At 26.2% G+C, this 18,705-nt stretch overlaps 4 protein-coding genes across 4 annotated transcripts; 2 read left to right on the top strand and 2 right to left on the bottom strand.

Moving 5' to 3' along the window:
• The first annotated feature begins 679 nt into the window (after positions 1-679).
• On the top strand, positions 680-2,524 carry Sgt1 (suppressor of G2 allele of skp1). Its single transcript, XM_015517406.2, has 2 exons — positions 680-928; positions 1,695-2,524. Exon 2 carries the CDS (start codon positions 1,700-1,702, stop codon positions 2,276-2,278), a length of 579 nt encoding a protein of 192 aa, XP_015372892.1. The 5' UTR covers positions 680-928; positions 1,695-1,699; the 3' UTR covers positions 2,279-2,524.
• Positions 2,525-5,543: 3,019 nt separating this feature from the next.
• RpL10Ab (ribosomal protein L10Ab) lies at positions 5,544-6,733 on the bottom strand. Its single transcript, XM_015517398.2, has 4 exons — positions 6,576-6,733; positions 6,239-6,496; positions 5,839-6,087; positions 5,544-5,774 (listed from the first exon to the last, which is right to left on the bottom strand). Exons 2-4 carry the CDS (start codon positions 6,470-6,472, stop codon positions 5,604-5,606), a joined length of 654 nt encoding a protein of 217 aa, XP_015372884.1. The 5' UTR covers positions 6,473-6,496; positions 6,576-6,733; the 3' UTR covers positions 5,544-5,603.
• A 133-nt stretch (positions 6,734-6,866) lies between these two features.
• On the top strand, positions 6,867-11,202 carry fy (fuzzy planar cell polarity protein-like protein). Its single transcript, XM_015517404.2, has 9 exons — positions 6,867-7,261; positions 7,681-7,802; positions 7,982-8,123; positions 8,214-8,327; positions 8,411-8,614; positions 8,926-9,092; positions 9,196-9,311; positions 9,424-9,544; positions 10,839-11,202. Exons 1-9 carry the CDS (start codon positions 7,187-7,189, stop codon positions 10,888-10,890), a joined length of 1,113 nt encoding a protein of 370 aa, XP_015372890.1. The 5' UTR covers positions 6,867-7,186; the 3' UTR covers positions 10,891-11,202.
• A 596-nt stretch (positions 11,203-11,798) lies between these two features.
• Positions 11,799-17,156, bottom strand: LOC107168105 (RNA-binding protein 28). Its single transcript, XM_015517403.2, has 11 exons — positions 16,950-17,156; positions 16,719-16,889; positions 16,414-16,582; positions 15,860-16,124; positions 15,536-15,788; positions 15,168-15,336; positions 14,099-14,313; positions 13,654-13,803; positions 13,346-13,588; positions 12,049-12,189; positions 11,799-11,977 (listed from the first exon to the last, which is right to left on the bottom strand). Exons 2-11 carry the CDS (start codon positions 16,809-16,811, stop codon positions 11,864-11,866), a joined length of 1,812 nt encoding a protein of 603 aa, XP_015372889.2. The 5' UTR covers positions 16,812-16,889; positions 16,950-17,156; the 3' UTR covers positions 11,799-11,863.
• Between the last annotated feature and the right edge of the window lie 1,549 nt (positions 17,157-18,705).

Here is an 18,705-nt window from a genome sequence, read left to right as displayed (position 1 = left end):
TAATGCACCAAGGATATTCACTTTTACATCGGAAACCACCCCCAAAGTTTGAAATTGAATCATTATTTCGACTAGTTATGCTGTACACAGACACAAAAAAAAAAAAACACACATCATTGTAAAATCAATACATTCATCACTTCGTTCAGAATCCAATACATCATTATAAAATTAATGAAATTAAGTATGTATACAATAATTTTACAAATATTAAAGATTTTATTGAATAAAGTGCATTTACCCAAATATAAAAAATTTCATTTTTATATTTTGACTTATTTGCTTAAAGAAATTAGTAATTTTTTGCCTTAAGTATCACAGTAACCAAGGGAATTTGATATTTTGTTTACAATATTTATTTTAATTATTTAAATTATAAGACTGAAACACCCCTAAGCAACTAAGCAATAAGCATCCCTCTGGCTGGCACAACTACCTATAATAATTAATAAATAATTGCGATAACACATCAGAAATATGCAGTTTTGCTTTTGGTACTTATAACTCTGTATATCTGTGGTATAACTACGGAATATAATATAATATAAATTGGTGCAGAAAGATATGTTATTATTATTACTCTGAGATGTACATGAAAATTCTAATTTTTAACTTGTTATCACCATAGAATTTATCACATTACTTTAGCTGTTATCTCACATATTTGTTTATATATTCGTTGTGTTCTAGAAGATTCCAATAATCCATGTTCGATTGCTGTAGGGTTGTTGTTCTTATTTGTTACTTTATTTTAAGTCGGTAAATGTAAATAATATATTCTTACGAACAATTGTTAAGGCTGTGATTTTAGTTTTCCCTTTTCTAATCAAATTATTATTTGTCCGTTGCGACCGAAGAAAAAGCTGCGTCCATTGTATTTTATTAAACTACGTAATTAAAATCATAAGAATTCAATCATTACCTACAGGTATGTCTACGTGTGTATAATACCAAGACCTACTTTAAATATCTAATTTTATAATTATATTTAGTTCTAAAAAAACGTATAATACTTTGGTATTCGCAAGAAAAAAAATTCTAGCTTCAACCAATACATAAACGATTAATTTATATTCAGTATACCCATTACAATTTGCATTTATCATAAATACTGCAATAAGAAATAACATATTTTCAAAAAAAAAGTATTAAGTATTTCTCCTTATACTAGAAAAATAAATTATTAAGAGTATAATATTACATTTTCCCCCGTCTTACAGATACATAATAATAAACAATAATATTCATTACAATTTTTAAAAATATAGCTGAATTACTTTGATAATGTAATCACAATGAAGAATGAGTGAAATACAAAAATGATTTTTCTATATTTTAGTTAGTATTACAACAGTTTAGTTACTGGTCCAATATAAAAATCCTTGTTGCGATTCTGAATATAATATTAATTGTCTTTTTGTTTTTTTCACTAAACAAAAAAAAAACACTTATGGTATCGTTAATTGATTCATATAAATCAGTTTAATGTTTCCAACTGGTATTGTAATGCCTTTTAAAATATCTGTTATTGATTTTGTTGTAATAGATTTTCAATTATTTTAATAAAAAGGAACTTATAACTTTTTCAAGTGGGGTTTATTGACTTTGATTTAGTGAGATAGTGTAGATTATTTTATCAAATAATTTTGTCGAATAAAAAAATAATAGCTGTTAAATATTTATTTTGGTTTTAGTATTTATGATGGCTTCTTGTGTGGGTGAAGAAAATAAAGTTGTCATCAAAAAAGATTGGTACCAGTCAGAATCCCAAGTGATTGTTAGCATTTTGGGTAAACATACATCATCAAAAGAAGACTGTAACGTAAAATTTGATACACATGAAGTAACTGTTCAAGCCAAATTTGCCACTGGTCAACCCTACACTGTTCATTTAAAACTTAGCAAACCTATTGTACCCAACTTCAGTACCTATAAAGTTCTCTCGTCTAAATTGGAGATACGCCTTGCAAAGACTGAAGGGGGAATGTGGGACGTACTAGAGAGAACTGTAGTTAAAACAACTAAGCCTTCCACTATTCAGCCCCGTAATTGGGATAAGGTTGTCAAAGAAATGACAAAAGAAGAAGAAGACGGTGATGTTAACACTTTGTTCAAAAAAATTTATTCAGACGGTTCAGATGAAGTGCGCAAGGCTATGAATAAATCATTTTTGGAATCCGGAGGCACTGTTCTAAGTACCAACTGGAAAGATGTCGCCAAAGATAAAGTAGATATTAAACCTCCGGAAGGAATGGAGTGGAAGAAATGGGATGAATAAACAAAACTGTATATACTATTATGTTAATTAAGTGTTTGACTTTCTCTGAAAATAATATAATAAAAAAAATGATTTTTTACTTATACATAACTTGAAAATTATTGTTATATTATTTACATATTACAATATTATGTTTTTATGTGATTATGTGAACAAATCATATTTGAATTTATTAATTTTTCAAATTGATCTATTAGTCTTTATAGTCCTTTTTTTTCTTAAATAAATTATTTGAAATTAAACATAGATGACAAGTTATCTGTTGATTATTGTATGTTAGTTTTATCCTATACAATTAAGTACTTAACCTTTTTAATACATTCTTACTATCTTTACAAAGCTTATGGTAAATTTGTGTCAACCCTTACATGGTTCAACTATCTGATAAAATTTATTAGTATTTATTTTGAAATAATGTTCAGTTACATAAAGGGCTAAAAGTTAATGATCTATTAATGTTCAAAAATCCACTCAAAACATTTTAAATTCATAGAAATACTTAGGTAAATGATACTTTTATGTAAGTACTTTAATACTTCAATAGTTTTTAGAAACAACTAGTGACTAACATAATATTAAAATCATTTTTCTACATTTTCTAATCCTTCATATGTTTAGGTACATATTTTTTAGACAAATTACAATTAAAAATAGTTCCAAAGGTTAAATTTGAAACAAATCCAAATTTTGAAGAATGTGAAATATTAAAAATAAACATATATTATAAGATTCACTAACATGGTGCAACTAGATCAAAATCTTCATAGGGTACACAAATTGTAAATAATTTCTTGCCCACCTTTAAAACTGTATATCTATTAACAATAATTTCAAATGTAAATTCATATAACTTATTATATGAGTGAAACAGTAACATATTAAGAAAAGAAAATTTTACAAAACAACTATTTTAACATGATTTTTCTATCAATAAATATTATTTATATTTAAATTACTGCTAGTTCAGACTCCAAGACAATATGATTCGCCTCTTTCAATTGCATCCAAATCAATAATGCCATTACAATTTTATTCAGTTGAGTACTTTTTAAATCTGACTGATTTGAACTAGAAGTAGAGTAATTTGAAATTAGAAAACTTGGATCATTTATTTCCTGTGGAATTATATAATATGTACTTATAGGACCTATAGGCTATAGAAGTCTAATTATTTTTTTCATATTATTATAAAATGTTGATATTAACATAAAAATTAAAATGTTTAATATTCATAAAACTGTTTTAACATTATTTAACTGTTAACTTATTTCATATAAGTTACACCTAACAAATATTATAAGCAACAAAATAATGTAACCTGTAGACACTCTCACATTAATAGGCCTTTCTGCATCTTGCCATTGCAATAGATAAATAAAGTATTTATATTATATTTTCTAAGTTATTTTATCAATTTATGATATAATTATGATTATTGTTACATAAATAAATACTGTGGCTTGACCTGCTGTAGTGTTGAATAGGACATTAAAAAAACTAAATATAATTTCAAATAAAAAATAAAATTTTATAACTTATACTTGGGAGCTAACAAAGCTCAAACACCGAATAAACCTATTATATTTTATTTCTCAATATAGGTATGGATAATTTTTACTTAAAAATAATCAAAATATAACAAAAAAAGGCTTTTAATTTTTAGGTGTGCATTATCTTAGTTGCGTAAAATAGTGTTAGTCAATGAAAAATTTTAAATATAAAGCACAATTAAAAAAAAAATTGGAATGACATGAAACTATAATATTGTGTCATGATATAGAAAATTGTAATTTTCATCAGTATAGATAGATATAAATTGCACTGACAACTGACTAGACATTCTAGTAAAAAATGTTTTGTAGTGTTGTGTTATGTAATGTTGAGTACTAGTTTGAATTGAGCTTTAACAAGACCATATCTGAGAAGGAATCCTTGTGGGTACTAGAGTGCTATTTATACGTTTTTAAAATCGTTAACAGCCTAAATATTCTTAGTCATTTATAGGAGTTTTCAAATTTCAGTTACATAAACTACTATTACCATATCTTAATTATGGGTATTCCCGAATATATATATTATACATGAGTACTAAATACGAAACTTAAATTGTCCGGATTAGCGGGACTCTACTGTATTTACTGTTTTTTATTATGACAGTATAATTATATTGTTATTTAAAACTAATTCAAGACATGTAGATTTGGTGTTATTAGTAACTAGTTAGTTATTGCCTCAAAAGGTGTTAATTATTTTTTGGATATTTTAGCAGTACATCAAATACAAATTTAATATTAAAAACGATTATATTTTATAACATTTATATAATTATTTTTTTATAAATTCATGTATGTAAATGTTCGACATAATAAAAAAGAAGTGGTGTTTTAGAGGGTATATGCCATATGCTTATGAACTATTTGGTAAACAGCGTAAACACTGTAAAAGTAAATAAAATGTACCTACATTTTTATTTAAATCTAGTGATACATATTTTGCGTTTTTATTATTTATTAACATTCATATTAAATTTATTAACCATCTATAAATATAAGTTAGAACCTTATAACAAATAATTAATATTGGTGATTACCAAATGTCAGTGTATCTATGGGTTTAATTGATCATTGTAACCAAAAACCTATAATTATTGATATTTGTGGATAAAAAAATGTTGAGTAGCTGCCATCAGAGTAAAAAAGAATTGACATGAAAATTATGAAGTTCATTATCATAAAATGTTAAATCTGCCTTATAAAATAGTTAACACTTATTAGGTGAATGAACTCCGTAAAAGCTTAGTAAAATATTTAATCACGAATCATAAACAGCTTTTAGAAGAGTTGAATCTCATTAGTTGTGTTTATAAAATTTGGTTATTTAAGATAACTTAATGAACCAACAATGAGCTCAGGACATATGTAATAATGCATTCTGAGATAATTTTTAAACCTTATAACTAACCATTAATAAATTGTGTAGATATATTAAATTTACAATTATTTGACGCTTCAATTGAGTTAATATTACTAATAGTTGGTTATATAAATTAACTTAATTAAAAAAAACTAATACAAAGTCAATTTCATTAATAGAAAGTAGTTTCACAAACTAATATTTAATACACGGTTGACAGATTTGGATTTCCAAGGTAACTGAGAAAACAAAAATTTAATAATTGTTTCAACTAAAATTTTACTAACTTGTAATTGTCAAATTATAAAATCAAAAGAAACATCAAGTAGGTAGAAACAAATTAACTGAACGATTATTTCAACTTTGATATTAATGTGGTCTTTATTTAAAAAATTAAAAATAGAATTACACATTAGTACAAACGTTGTGGGGCTCCCATCGTTGATTTGATGTGCAATGACCTAACGTTTTGCCAATGTTTCTTCAACAATGAAACTAAGAAATTGATTGAAAGATGAATGTTGTGAGCCAATTCATCAGATTTCATGTCAACATGACCAACGGCAACACACAGACACAATACCTATAAATAAATAATCACACAATTAAGTAACGAAAAAACGTTTAAGTGAACAGTAATATAATACCTTTTTCATTTGGAATTTAATGGTGGCTTTTACTTCATCGATTTTCATGTTCATAGATTCTTGATGGGACAAAAGACCAGGAAACTTGCCTGCTTTGTTTAAACCGGGTCCTAACAAACGTGGGATTTGTTTGATAAGAGCTTCACTGGCTAAGAACGCATCATATCGTTTGGCCAATTTCTTCACCAACTTCTTGTTCTTGTTGAGCTTCTTCAAGGCTTCAACATCCATGAAAGGCACCTTGTTTACCTACAACACACATACATAAATTATTAAATGCAATTTAAAAACGCACCAGCATTTAAAATCTACATGACAGTTTTTTGTTAACATGACAAACGAGAATATCGTTGTCTAAAACGAGTCTGGTTAAAAGTAGCAGACAAAGAAAAGCGTTTACCTCGGCTTCGTCGCAATGCTGTTGGTCACCAAGAATGCACACCTTCATCTTGGGCCTGGGGATGTGCTTCAATTTGATAGTGCCGGAAAAACGTTTGTCCTTTTGGGGGTCGTAGTTCTTGAGACCAATTTGCAATTCGACCGTTTGCAAGAAGTTTTTCTTGTTTATCTTGGCCTGGCTCAACACCTCGTTAACGGCCTCGTAAAGCGTATCCTTCGATACTTTTGACGACATTTTATGTTTGTGTACTGACGTTCACTGTGAGAAATTCAAAATGAATTTTGAAACGTGGACGTCAGGAAACTACAGTAATAAAAGTAATGATCAATATACTTACCCAAAAGACACGAGTGAGAAAATGAAAGAGTCGACGAGATACTCTTCCGAAAAGAATTTTTAGGTTATAGACTAAAGAGTATCTACTCAATTTGATTCGATAATCTACCAAGCGCCAAGTTTAGTAACCTGGTATAAATCACAGCAGGACCGTGGTTTAAAATCCTTACCGTGGTCACAGTGGAATGTGCACTCCCAAAAACTGATAGTGACAGTGATAACTGATAATGGATTTAGTATTATTTACCTGGTATTTATATAGTAATTACTAATTACTAATTATTAATTTACATCAAATTAATATGAATATGAAAAGAATTATTATTTCTTATTTTTAACAATTGATTTTAATTACATTAAAATATATTAAATAGATAATCAAAATTTGAATTTAAAATTCAAAAAAACGCTATATTCTACAATATTAATGTATTTTTGTATTTTAAAATGCAATATAAACATGAAGTTTCGAATGAAAAATTCATGTCTTTAAAAATCTAAATCCTATACCAACAGCATTAAAAGTTAAGGTTCAACCATTTTCAATCGCATTTTTTTTATGCCAAAAAGTATAAAATACACTTAAAGTATAGAAATAAATATATTCTAATAATGTTCGACGTGGTGTGCACTACAGTGAATGGTGGAATTCCCATATTTTACCGAAAAAATAGTAAAATGGATTCAGTAAGTGATTAAACATGACAATCAGTGTTCATCATAGTCGTTGTACTCTGTTAAATTTTATTGAGTTGATAATTTGTCAAATAAATGCAAAGAAATAATAAAAATAGACATTTGAATAACACATTTATACTGTTCAAAGTACTAGGTATTTGATTACTAAAAATAAAATTAAAATAACTTTTTCATCACAGATATATTTACTAAAATACACGACCTTCATCTTTTTCTTTAATTTGGTACTTAAAATTTTTTATTAATTTAAAGCTTATACTTTTGGATATGTCTAAAAGTTACAATAGTCTTTTCATCAATTTTTTTTATACTTGAAATTCATCAGTATTTACTTAAATATATTAAAGAAAAAATTTTAAGTAGAATGTTTAAAGTCACTTAGCTTACAATACTTTGTATTCTTTTAGGTACCATTTACTACATTTTCAACACTGAATGCTGTTATAACATTTGCAGATGTACAAAATGTACAATTTAAAACTATTCATACAGATAAACATTCTTTTATTTGGCATGCCATTGGAGATAGGTATGAAATTATATAATAAACTTTATCATTATAAATTCTATACCATAATGTATTTCTAGATATTTTGTTAAATTACCTTAACAAGTATATACATTAAAAATTATGTTCTGTATGAATTATGAGTATATAACTAATAAGTTTTGTTCGTATTTTTATTAAACTTAATCAAATGTTTATAGTTTAATTATGGCAGGCATTGGTGATTTGAAAGATTCTACTATAAAAACTGGTCTAGAACTGATATCAAATTTAATAAAAATGATTATTGGGGATGAAAACATTTACAATAAAAATGCAGATAGAATAAAACGGGAAATAAAAGTATGCTCATAACCAACTTACATTTAATCACTCTTATAGGTAACTGAGCTGATTGTATAGCTTGAAATATTATATTTAATTATTTTTTAGCCTTGTTTACCTATTATTGATTATATATTAAGGAGTCTTACATCAATAACAATAGAAACAAACTTAATAAACATAATTGAAACACAGTCTATGAAGGATAATAAAGCAATAAATGTAACTACTAACTTTTAATAATTCTTTAAATTGTGACTTATTGCACATTTTTAAACTCTTGTAAATTTTTTCTACGTTTTCAGAATTGTTTATGCAATTGGTCTGAATCAATCTGTAGTGATCTTTGTTGGGTTATTGTGGATAAGAAATTGTGCGCAGCAACAAAAGATTGGTGGGAATTACATATAAGCGATAGAAAATTATTAATAACAATTATTTTAGCTAATTGTTATGACCAAATTTCATCGGCTGATATTCCAATTTTCCTACCTCATTCAAGTACCAAGGTAAACAAATTTTCTATTAATATAAATTTAAATACCTATATTAATATGTAAAACCATTTTTTTAGGAAACCTTAAAAAATTAAGTTAATATTGGCCTTTTAATATCTTAAAAGTATTGAATTTTCTCACAATCTCTTTTATATAATATGTATTAACAATACTTTGTAAATAATTCATTGGACTAATTTCCTGTATAAACAAATTTTACCAATAGGTATATCCTAAAGATAATTTTGCATACAACAAGTTTTTCATGTCGAGCCGTGTAAATAATTATTCTATCTATATTTCAATAAATTCTGTATTTCTAGGTTCTTTTAAGGCTAGTATGTTGCATGGTAGTACAGGGTGTTTGGACAGCAGCTATTTGTGGACCTACTCCAAATCTCGATGATGTTGAAATGAGTGCTGCTAAAAGTTTTAGAACAGTTATCAATTATTTTCGACCTAACTGTACTAAATTTGAATTAACGTCTGGGTAAATTAATAGTTGTAAAATATTAATATTTTGTTTAATAATGTATTAAGCAGTTTCTTAAAACTTATTTACATTAAGTTTATTCTTATTTGTTATAATTTAGATATATCATAGTAAACACAAACTTGTTTAAGTTTATGCAAAATTATTACTCAAATACTGATGTGCAACGTGGAATCGTACAGTTTTATAATAAAATTGCATCTCGTCTAATGAACGGTACCTATTAATTTACCTATTCCATTTGTTATTTATTGAGTTATTACTGACAATGATTTCAAAATATCTTTTTTTAAATTTGATGCATACATATTGTGTTTTTTATGTTTAGATGATGTAATGGGAAGTGAAGTCTCGTGTATGGGGAAAAATTATAACTATTATGCTATAAATTTAAATGGTATCACATTATGTTTAGCATATCCAAGTAAACATAATATGGTAACAATCAAGTAAATATGTTTTAAATTTTTAATCATTATAATATAATATCACAGATTATACAAAATATTATAAAATCTGTGATACCATCTACAAGTTATTTAAATTTATTCTTATAATTTAATTATAATCACAGAAAAACTTATATTATAACTTAAATGTTCTGATTGATAATTAACTATCACTAATCATCATATTATACCACCATTTGATCGCTATTTTATCATTAGATTAAATTAGAAAATTACTTTAAAAAAAATGATTTTAGATGATTAATATTATGGTAAAATAAATCAAAATGTTTAATATTATTACAATTCGTAATTATTATATTAAAAAAACCCAAAATGGCTGTACTTTTGATGGCGGTGAGTAATGAAAGATGGAACACTATTACTAGTGTTAAAAGATGGTATAGTAAAATATATACCTCCCAATAATTCAGAACAAGATATTTTATTGAAAATTAGATTATAGATAAAAAAAGATTTCAAAATATTTTCTTCTCAATAATAAGAGTAAATACCTAGTTTAGAATTTAAAATAAAACATACAGAAAATATGATTTTGGACCAAATCTAAACTATTAATTAGCATGAATTGATAGGGATTCCATTTAACCAAACCATACTTAAAAGTTAGATGTTGGTATATTTATTTCTGACAGGCCAGATCATTGAAATCATATAAATCTCTTTGCATATAAACTTAGGATTCACATTAGCTTAATATATGTAACAGTAATGGGCCTAGGGCCAATGAACAAATCAATTTTTTAGCACCGAAAGTGGTTGAATGCGTGCTATGCCGTATTTGTGGTGCTACTTAAAAAACAACTAACTTAAATGTCAGACGTCTGCCGAAAATATATTTTTTAATAGAGTTATAACAAGATCCTTTTCATGATTTTCTATTTTCAAAGTTTTTTAGATTATGTTATATTTGATTTGTCTGCATACAACATTAAAAGCTTAAGTGAAAAATAATTTATCTCATAACAGCTATGTAAGTTATTTAAGTTATCTAAATCTAGTTGCAAATTCAAATAGTCATTGTAATCATAAGTTGCTTAATACTGTTTTAAATCTTAAGTGAATAAAAAACATGTACAGTGACAAAAAACAAAATTTATATCATTAAAATAATAAAAACAGTTAAGTAGGCAATTCCCTCCTGAATGAAGTTTATATATTGGCATTTTTATTTTATTTGATTATTTCACAATTAATCTGTAATCTCTGTATCTTTTCTTGTACTTATATTTTGTTTGTTATAGAATAAAAACTTTGATATTTTCTTTTATAGATACTATGCAAAGCAAACATTTCAGCAACTTTTATCTGATATCAACGCTTAAATAAGTATGATTATATATATGTATATGTATTATACATGGTACATTCCACAAACTTTATTGTTCAATTTTAACAAGTTTAATCTTTAAATTTATTCCGTCCAAAATGTAAATATGTGATTTCAAATTAAATATTTTCTGTTAAGTTGAATGTTTATATTTTATAACTTATGATTAAGATGTAAGAAAATTTATTTTATAGTAAATAATTGTTCATATTATATTCTAACAAAATATATTGTGTATTTATTTTATATTTTTTTTATCATAGATGATAGTCTAACCCAAATAAAAGATTATCATAAATATTTGTCAGCCGACTACGTTTAAATACTTTATAAGTTAACAATTACTCGCCAAATATCAATAGCAGGCCACATCATAGTTTGGGCCCCTGTACTAAATGATTTTGCAGGCCCTATAAAATAAATATTCCTATCAAGATTCTAAAAATTACAAATTAATTTTAACAAGCCCCCTAAACTCCCAGGCTAAACAGCCTCCTAAGATTAAAACATCCAATCTTCATTTGAAATTTAAGAGAATTCATACTCGTGCATGTTGTCTCCAACTTAGAAATAGATAAAATAACAAATTTTCAGATTCCTATTTTGTTGTTTAGAACATTAAAAATATCTAAAATATAGCTATCATATAAGAGCATAATCTAAATTTTTTTATGGTTCTACAATGTTTTGATTTTAATCGAGTTATGAAAATTTTCAACTATTTTTATTTTACTTGTACATGAGGCTTATATTCTGATATTAAATATTTTACAATATGCAAAAGTATACATATATTTTATAACTTCACACAACCTAATAGAAATATTTTTGTGACCTAATTACAGTTTGAGAACCTCTTAAATTAACTACAATAATGGCAAAAATAAATAAATTAGATAAAACTCGATTTAAAGAGAATTATATTTAATAATATACAAATATCCAACAGAAAATAGACTAAATTCTCATTATGCTTCATACCATTTTTTCAAAGTTTCTGGAGCTGAAATTTTATTTTTATATTTGTTGACTAATTTTGAAAATGATGCATCATTCTTAGTATTTTTCTTTTTGCTCTTTACCTTAAATACAAAAAATAAATCACTTAAATTATACCTCGTTTTTGTTATATTAAATTATATATTGAACATACTTTTGGTTCTCTCTTCTTCTCGTTCCTGATGGCTAAATCACGTTTCTTTTTCATGGTGATTTTCTTCTTTGTTTTGACGTTTTTTTGGTGAGCTTCAGATTGAATTTTAAGTTTGAACTTAGATCGAATTGCCATGTGACCCTGATTAAATTTGTAACATATATAATTAATATATTGAAAACGATTAAATTGAATGTTTGATTATTATGATTAAATTTATTGTGTTGAAATTATTACTAATAATCAGGGCTCAAGACTTATAGCACTAAAATATCATGAAATATGCGCTATTATATGCATCGAAAAAATGTAGAATATGCACCTAAAATATGCTTTAAAAATTATTTATTAAAAATTTTTATTTAGACATTTATGAATTTATAATTATTAAAATTTAAAGAAAATTTTTTATATAATTTTACAGTTATAATTTTCTACAAATTAAAAACTCTTTCCTGTTCTCATTAATTTGTATGTGTCAAATTTTACTGATTCTTCTTGTTTATGTTTAATTGCTTTTATATGTTTGTCAGTTTTAAGATGTTGTGTTACATTGAATTTTTTTCACAATTTACTTTAATTTCACAGTATTTGCAGAAAAGAATAGATGAATCGAGTGAAAACGTATCTGAACCGAATTCTTGTATATAGCTTCTTAACCGTCAGGCTAGTGATAATTTATCTTTTGGCATGGTATGAAAAATATGTTTTAATGAAGCACCCAAAGCTGAACAAAGAAAAATTTATAAATTCACTATATGGATAAAAACGTACATACGAGCGCAATCAAAAGTCGACATTTACTAATCGATTACGTCGTTGTAAATCGGAACAGTCTATAATTATGGGGTATATAAACAAGTATGGTCGAAGTCGATAACAGAAACAACATTAAGATAAAAGATATGATAAACACAATATTGTCTTGCATTGGGATATTTTAAGATATATCTATAAATTATTATCTATTTAAATATTTATTTTTTTCAATCGACAATGAGTTTTATAACGTCCCGAAACTGTCGATCACTGATGAGTGGCCGAAATATGTATTTTTGCAGGACTGAGTTTTCGATTTTTACATTAATTGCCAAATAAATAGCAAAATAGTCGAAAAAATAGCAAAACCTCTAGAATATGCAAAAATATTTAAAATATGCACTTAAAACTTTTGGTATTGAGTTCATTTTTATCTGAAATGGATTTATTGCTTACTCTGCTATCTTTTCATAAACTATAAAAAATATGCAAATGCTACAAGTCTCAAGCCCTGCAAATAATGTTTTTTTTAAATTACCTCTTTCGCTGTTATACCAGTATATTCCGGGAGATCTGCTGTTTTTTTTTTAGATAATGCAGTACTTCTATTATCTTTTCTATTATTATCTGCATTAAATTTTTTATTTTTATTCTCAACAGTTGATGAAGTACTTGGTAGTTGTTTGTTGAATAATGGATTACTAGTTTTACTTTTGTCTATTCTCCTTTGTCTAGCTTGTAAAACTAACCTATTTTCAATAGAAAACGCCACTATTGGTCTCTATAGTTAAAATATTAATTAATTATGTTTATACAGAAATATAAAATAATATCTGAAAATCTTACTTTATTTGAATTGAAAATCTTTGGGTTGTTATTAATGGATCTGAGTGCTTTTAAAGCATCATCGTGTTGCTTGAATGTTACAAAAGCATATCCTTTTGAAATTGCTACTCCATTGGGGTCAACTTGTTTTAAATTTCTCATAACAACTACCTTAAATATTATAATATTATAAGCAATAGTATTATTAGATTTAACAGTACTACATTGAAAAAGTTTTTTGAAATACCAATTAAGAATTACTATTATTAACTATTAAGTATTAATTTAAGACCAGACAATTAAATTAAAATTTGAGAGAAAATCATAACTTAAAGATGTAGAATTTGCAAAACAGTTTCAAGATGGTCATTGGTTCTTAGTAGGAAAATTGTTCTTAGTAATAATGTTATTTAAATTTAGTACAACATATAAATACTAAATAGATATGAACGATATCTTTACTCACTTTCAATACAGCTTTGGGATGTGTATATTTTGTAAATAAATCTTTTACGGATTTATTATCCATGTTTGTTGGTAAGTTGTGGATGATAAGTCGGTTACGTGCCACAAACATGTTTAAATTTTTTAAAACTTGGGATTTCCATTGTTCCAACTCAAGTCTCTTGTTCATATCATGAACAGATACACCATTTGCAGCAGCTGTACCAGCAATGATGACTAGAACATATTAATTCCAAGTATTTAATTTCATTAATTGTATAACAACAATAGTATGTGCTTATATCAGAAATACTACCATTAGGTTACACGAAAAATTTACAAATGTAAAGGATCAATTGTGGGCCACAGGGGATTACTTGCAGAGAATTAGCTCACTAGGCAAAATATACTTTTGGTATAAATATGCCACTGACCATTGAAAAATTTGTTTCTCCCATCCCATCCACATAATATAATACATTTTTATGAAATCCTTTAATATCAATGATAAGGAATGGATTTAACGAAAGGCATAATGAAAAATTGTCCAGGACCCTGATTTTTTGAAGGCCTAAGCAAAATCACCTTTTTTTTTTAAGAAAAGATTTAAACAATAATTCAAAATATTTTAATGTATTATGATTGCCATGTAATAGAAATATTTTATTTATTAGTAAATAGTCAATATGATTTTAATACACTAAGTCAATCATAATGATCATATTATATTATCACATAACACAATTTTCTAGTTTATTTTGATGTCAACATTAGTTAAGTTAAAATCTCTGCAAAGTTATTTCTTTCACTTTCATGACTGTACCTAAGGTAACATCGCACAGGGTGACAGTTTTTCAAAATTTCACCATTTTGGCCATAATCATAGAAATTAATTAACACAAAAGGAATTTTTTAATTTATTTTAATAATCCAAGTTAAAAAGAAAAACTTTACCCCTTCTGGATGTCCCTTATGGGCTACCGTGGTGCTAAATCATGATTAAGGGATCATTAGCTCATTATGGATTCATTAAATGTTTCGTGATTGTTCATGCAACCAGACTTAAAAAAAAATAAAAAATATCACAATACCTCCTTCTTTGATTAAATACAAATTCCTGTTATCCTTATGAGTAATTTTGTCATCTTTATTTTTATCTAAAACTTCTTTATCAATTGCCATTTGTGGTTCCATTGTAGATCCATTAAGAGTTAGATCTTCAGGAGAACTAGACATACAAGCCTCTACACTGCCAGCATCCTGATTAATAAAACCAATTAATTATTACTACTATTTTTATTTAAATTTAAATATTTATAGGTAATGCATAAATTAAAACTATCTTGAAAAGACAAATAATGCTTTACACAACTTAAGAACTTACATCAATTATGTATTTAACATATATATTAATACCAAATTAATCTTATATAAAGTTATAGTTTATGTTAATATTTACCGTGAATTTGACAAATGCTGTTCCTTTAGAATGTTCAGTCAAACGATCTACGCAAACAAGTGCATAATAAATTGGTCCAAATCGTTCTTTAACAAATCGCTTCAGTTCATCGTTGTTGACACTAAATGAAACATTCTTGAAAAATACTGTTAAGCCTTCTTTAACATCATGAGATTTAAAACGTTTTTTGTTTGATGTAGAAATTACAGACTCATTGTCATCAATGTTTTCTCTTTTTCGTTTAACATCATTTCTAAAATGATACATATCAAATTTATAATTTTTAAGTTATTTGATAATTTAATACATATATATATAACTTACTCAATATCTGTAGTCTCAAAATCTACCAAATTGTCATCTTCATCTTTTATTGAGTCAAGAGTAAGATAATCTTCAATGGTTTTTGAAGGTTCTTCTATATTGACTTGATCATTAAATACATTTTCTTTAATTTCTTCTTGATCTTCAACAATAGCCTCTTCGACATATTCTTCTTTGACAGAGATATTTTCTTCCTTTTCTTTAGTAGTATGAATAGTTTCATACTTATTTTTTGGTATAGCCCAATCAACAACAATACATCGACCTTTGGATATTTAATAAAACAAAGATAATTAATAATAATACTTGAATTATTTTTTAATATTCATAATATTAATTAAAAAATATCACCATTCTGGTGTAAATATATAAATATTTAAAAATGAGATAAAAATGAAATTAAATATTATAAGTGAGTTAAATACAGAGAAAACATTTATAAGCTTTAGAAATATTTTAAGTACCTAAAACCTAACTTTAACTTTTAATTTTTGGTTATAAAATACCTTTTAGATATCCATAAATGCATAATTAATTACAAAATCTATACTTACCACCAAAGTCTTTGCCACTAGTGTGGGCAATCGCTTTAGCAGCGTTTTGTTTAACAATAAATTGTACAAAACCACAACCAATAAGTTTTCCATCAGGTTTACGTAGAAGTTTAATATCATTTATTTCACCAAATTTGGAGAAATGTTCTTTTAATTGTTCTTCATCTGTCTATAAACAGTATAAACAGTAACATATTATCTCTGGTATTTCATTAAGTATGCTCCAATATTTTCACAAATAAATATATAATGTTAAATTTCACATGATTTCAGGCAAAAATAATTGATTGATCTTGAACACTCACTGTAAACGGAAGATTTCGAATGATAAGTCTCCCACGGCGATTGTTTGGACATTTCGAAGCTTTGTTTTTTGCAAAAAATATTTTATTTTTCATGATTACGTCTCGGTATCGACGGAGTATCAGTTCATTTGCTGAACACTTTTCAAGTTGGGTTGTAGTTGTCACCAAATACTAAAATTTAATTAGTATAATTTACCAAATACTATTTGTTGTCACTAACACTCGTCTCACGTCAGTCGAGAGTGGCACATAGCAGTTTTGCCTGTTTTCAATCCTTAAGCCCACTGATCACTAGTCACTAGTCAGTTAGTACTTTACTACTTAAGTAGTCGAGTCTCGAGTTCACAACGACGACGACAACCGGACAACGCACATGGTACATGTCATAGGAATTATATAGATATTATATCTATATTATGTCTATGGTACAATACATATTATAGTCATGTAGATTATCTGTTGACTTCTGCATCTTTTAGTGATAATGCTTATCATCACTTAACCAACATAAACCATCACAGAACGTTGGTATAAATCAAGGTTTGATAGAAGGTTTGATCGTGTAAGATGGAGAATAAATAACAGGTGCGGGGTAGATAATAAAATGACGTCATAATAGTACAGTTTTAAATATTAAATGCAGCCATACTGGAATATATTATTTAATTTATTATTTTGTATTTATTTATATCAATAACAGAAGATTTGTATTTATTAATTTAAAATATAAAATAGATAATAAAATATGTCCCACTGTATATATTATATTAACATTATTAACCTTTAACGAGTTTAACGTCAATAAATTAAAATATTATATTAGTAATTAGTATATTACAAGGAATGAGATTTTGCCGATTTTGGTATTGTTATAATACTGAAATTAAATAAAATACCATATAATTTTTTTTATTGAAATTGATTATTCAAGTAATTAGTATTTATGACTTTCAACAAGTTCTTCTCATTAAGGCCCTATTTATATTAACCTTGGGTATAAATGGTAAAATTAACAAATCACATTATCACTAGCCACCGAATTTGAATATTTTTATTTTTTAATATTTTAATGCGTTTTAATACTACTTATAATAAGTAACAAATTATTTATTGATTCATTTATTCGTAGTCAATAAACAATGTTTGATGAAGTTTTGGGCATACATAAAAACAAAACGCACACATCATTGTGAATACAAATAATACAATACATTCATTCGCTACACTCAAAATCTAATAATAAAAAAATAATAAAGTACCTCGCAATAAATAGAATAAGAACGTCTGGGTTTTAGATGGTTACATATTATACCAACCACTGAGAGCGCTTTATTCTATACATAGGTTAATATTATTGTCCTACTTCATATTTTTAACATGGAAGTTGCTATAGAATGCCTCTTACCTATCCGTAGAGGTGGGCAAAATACATCGATTTTTTTAAAAACATCGATGTTTCTGACCGATACATCGATATTTTCATTTCAATATATCGAGAAAAAAACCGATTTTTATCCCGATGTCCGATGTTTTTTTTTTTTTTCAAAAACGTATTTATTTAAATTTTTTAATTATATTCATAGATTGCCGATAATATTGTTATTTTTATTAATTATTTCCATGATGTCCTCGCCTCTCGGGCATAAATTTGGGCTTCTAGTGAATTGGCTAGTAAATTTCTCGGCCTCTTCAGTAAATTTTTCGATGTTATCGTCTGCTGTACAACATCTCCAAAACCACGAAATTATACCTTTATCGTGCATCATTCAATTGAATATATTAACTTTTGTACTACACTACTTCCTAATTCCTATTTCCTATATAAATAAGTACTTAGTAGTTAGTACTTACCTTATACATACATAATATTATTATGTTCCCACTTCCCAGCTATACAAATATTTTGTATTATGAAGTAATTATATTTATCTAATGTCTGTATTATGTACAAATATATTATATAATATGATACAACTTTATAAGTTGT

The sequence above is a fragment of the Diuraphis noxia genome, unplaced genomic scaffold (genome assembly GCF_037042655.1).
Source record: "Diuraphis noxia isolate RWA-SAM2 unplaced genomic scaffold, SU_Dnox_SAM2 contig0004, whole genome shotgun sequence".
In the NCBI taxonomy this organism is placed as follows: Eukaryota; Metazoa; Arthropoda; class Insecta; order Hemiptera; family Aphididae; genus Diuraphis; species Diuraphis noxia.
Note: the sequence above shows the minus strand (reverse complement) of the source record. Positions and strands in the feature narration are given on the sequence as shown.